Source organism: Perkinsus marinus (assembly GCF_000006405.1).
Source record: "Perkinsus marinus ATCC 50983 genomic scaffold scf_1104296950832, whole genome shotgun sequence".
Classification (NCBI taxonomy): domain Eukaryota; phylum Perkinsozoa; order Perkinsida; family Perkinsidae; genus Perkinsus; species Perkinsus marinus.
This window is the reverse complement of record NW_003209498.1, coordinates 1-1049: the sequence shown is the minus strand read 5'-3', so window position 1 is coordinate 1049 and position 1049 is coordinate 1. Positions and strand designations below refer to the sequence as shown.

Sequence of the window (1049 nt, the reverse complement as noted above, 5' to 3'; positions counted from 1 at the left end):
TCAACACAATAAAAACAGCTTATAAAGAATTTCTCATGTCTGGGAAACAAAATGGGACAATTTTATAATCACGAAGCATAATAACATTGTTTTTGAAATCACAAGTTTTTCTCATGCAGAGAAATCATTTCCCTCTGTTGCCCGTGCACCCAACTGACAAACTCAAAGCATGATCTACAAGTATGTTGAAGCATAAAGTAATCACCCAAATCCGACAGTAGTTAGGTTATTGTCTAACCTCGAGACTACCTAGAGTCTCGTTATTTGGAAAATACAACAAATTCAGGATAATACAAATGAATAAATCATTTAATGGGCAATCTTTGCCTGAGTGGTAGCAATGAAGTTGCTGACCACACGAATGGAGTACTCGTTGTACTTGGCGAGTTGTCTTTTAGTAGAGGTAATCTGATCACCCTCCAACCTGTTAACCAAGGTCACACATACGCAAGCAGCGGGGATCTTGGCACGCTGGCAGAAGCCCATGAGGGCGACACTCTCCATCTCGATGTTGCGGACACCAGCATCATGTAGGCGATGGAGGAAGTTAATCTTATCCTCCTCAGTATACCAAGGGGTAAGAGCACCATCAGTTCGTCCCTGACCCTCGAAGAAATCATCAGCAGCCATGGTCTTACCCTTCACAACAGGAATATCCTCAGGGGCGCTGGCGATGATATCATCGACAAACTGCATATCGAGAACATCGGTAGGGATCTCGAAGACCTTACCGAGCTGCACAGTCCTCCAGCAGGGCTTGATCTCATCATTGATGGCCTGAGTGGTGCATACAACGGTTCCGGGAGCAACACCACAGCCACCAGAAGTACCAAGACGGATCCACCTGACGGTATCGATGATACCAACATGATTACAGAGCTTGGCAACTTCGTTCATGAGGATATGAAGAGAGGGACCACCCATACCGTGAGATACGGAGATCACAGACCCACACTTGAACATGCTGTAACGCTCTGTCTTACCAAGACGCATAACAGTAGGCTTTGGGAGACCCTGCTCCACAAAGGCGTTGGCCATGACCTCAGCGA

At 46.0% G+C, this 1049-nt stretch overlaps 1 protein-coding gene across 1 annotated transcript; it reads right to left on the bottom strand.

Moving 5' to 3' along the window:
* Positions 1-309: 309 nt before the first annotated feature.
* Pmar_PMAR017382 (Uridine phosphorylase, putative) lies at positions 310-1038 on the bottom strand (the record flags this gene model as incomplete). Its single annotated transcript, XM_002777888.1, has 1 exon — positions 310-1038. The coding sequence occupies one exon, from the start codon at positions 1036-1038 to the stop codon at positions 310-312; it is 729 nt and encodes a 242-aa protein (XP_002777934.1).
* Positions 1039-1049: the final 11 nt, after the last annotated feature.